The 1,536-nt window shown below is 63.6% G+C and overlaps 1 protein-coding gene across 1 annotated transcript; it reads right to left on the reverse strand.

The window, feature by feature from the left end:
• Window positions 1-345: 345 nt before the first annotated feature.
• EMIHUDRAFT_257115 (hypothetical protein) lies at window positions 346-627 on the reverse strand (the record flags this gene model as incomplete). The annotated part of the gene is made up of 2 exons (XM_005764912.1): window positions 346-527; window positions 600-627. The coding sequence occupies 2 exons, from the start codon at window positions 625-627 to the stop codon at window positions 346-348; spliced, it is 210 nt and encodes a 69-aa protein (XP_005764969.1).
• Between the last annotated feature and the right edge of the window lie 909 nt (window positions 628-1,536).

A 1,536-nucleotide genomic window follows, 5' to 3' on the forward strand; every position in this document is an offset into this window, starting at 1 on the left:
GAGCTGCTCGAGCGCGAGTTGCTGCGTCTCGAGATTCAGCCTCGCCTGTCCAATCTTCTCGACCTGCCCCTCGTACATCTTCTTCCGCTTGATGCACTGGAGCGCCTGCCGTCCCGACAGCGCGCGCGCGTCAGGGGGCGGTGCGGCCAATCGCCGACCGACGCGGCCCTGGCTTCGACCGGCCGCCTCGCCAACGCGGCCGGGGCGAGAGGGGAGGCAAGCCGGGCCGAGTGGGGAGGCGCGCGCCTGACTCTTTTTGCCTTGGCCCATAAACTTCTTGGCCTCGTCGGTCTGTGGGCGGGCGGGGGCATGCTCAGGACGCCGCCGCCGCGAGGCGTCTGCACCCTAAACCTCATGTGCAGTCCAAGGATCTGAGCCGCAACGCACCTCCTTCTTAATTTTGTTATTGAGGTAGTCTTCTCGCTTGTCCAGCGTGTCGCCCGCATCGCGCAGCTTTGTGATTGCGTTCAGAGTGCTGGACGCTGACACCGTTGGACCGGCATTCGATGTCGGCGGGGGCGGCGGTTCTGCGATTTGCGACGGACGTCGGGGTGAGCAGGGTCCAAGAAAAGCTGGGGCTTTCAGCGGTGGGGTCGCACCGGCCTTTTTTCTCCCGAAGAGGTTCATTTCCGGCGGCGGGACAGTGGTCAAATGCGCGAAGGGTGCGCGAGTTAGCTCTTTGGAAAACCGCGCAGCCGCGCCTTTGCCCGGCCGATGCCGAAGAAAGATGAAAGGGCGACCCGGTTACCTCCAGCTTTTCTTCACCTTCCTCCCAGAGATAGGAAGAGGCAGACTCCCTAGGGTGGGCGACGGCTAGCGCACCACACACCTCTCCTTAAAATCCCTGTGTCGTGGCGGCGTGCCGTCCTCCCATCCCTCCCGTGGGTTGTCTGTTTTCTTTCTTTCTTTCTTTACCTTCCTCCCTTGGGTTGCGTGTTTTCTTTCTTTCTTTCTTTCACCTTCCTACATACATACATCCCTCCAGGAGATTTGACTTATTTTTGTCCGGTCGCCTTCTCGGCCTGCGAGGATCGGCCGAAAGCAAGAAACGACACTAGACGCCCGCCCGCTGGGCCTGCGGGGGGGGGGGCGCTTCAAGGGTGGAGGAGGATCGGCCGAAAGGCGAGAAAGCAAGAAAAACGAGCGCCTCGCGATTCGCCGGCGCGCTCGGCGTGGGGGGGGGGGGGGGGGGGCGCTGCCCACAACTGTTTTTACCTGAACTGTCAGAGTTGGGAGTTGGCAACTCTGTGTACTGTTGTGTCAGCGAGAGAGGAGAGAAAGTTTTTCGGCGTTAATTGAAAAGGTCGATCACTCCGCCTTTCGCCTCTCCCGGACGGTCGTGCCGCCGCCGTCGAGCGGCGTGTGCGGCGGCGCGGTGGCGGTCGTGCGCCACAGCGCGTGCAGGCAGGCGGCGTAGGCGCCGACGAGGTGGCAGCACGCGTACGCGGAGAAGGCGACGGCGTGCAGGTCGGGGTAGCGGCGCGGCGGCGGCAGGGCCGCCTCGGCGACGTGGAGCGCGACCATCCCGGCGAGGGA

Source organism: Emiliania huxleyi (genome assembly GCF_000372725.1).
Source record: "Emiliania huxleyi CCMP1516 unplaced genomic scaffold EMIHUscaffold_5726, whole genome shotgun sequence".
In the NCBI taxonomy this organism is placed as follows: Eukaryota; Haptophyta; order Isochrysidales; family Noelaerhabdaceae; genus Emiliania; species Emiliania huxleyi.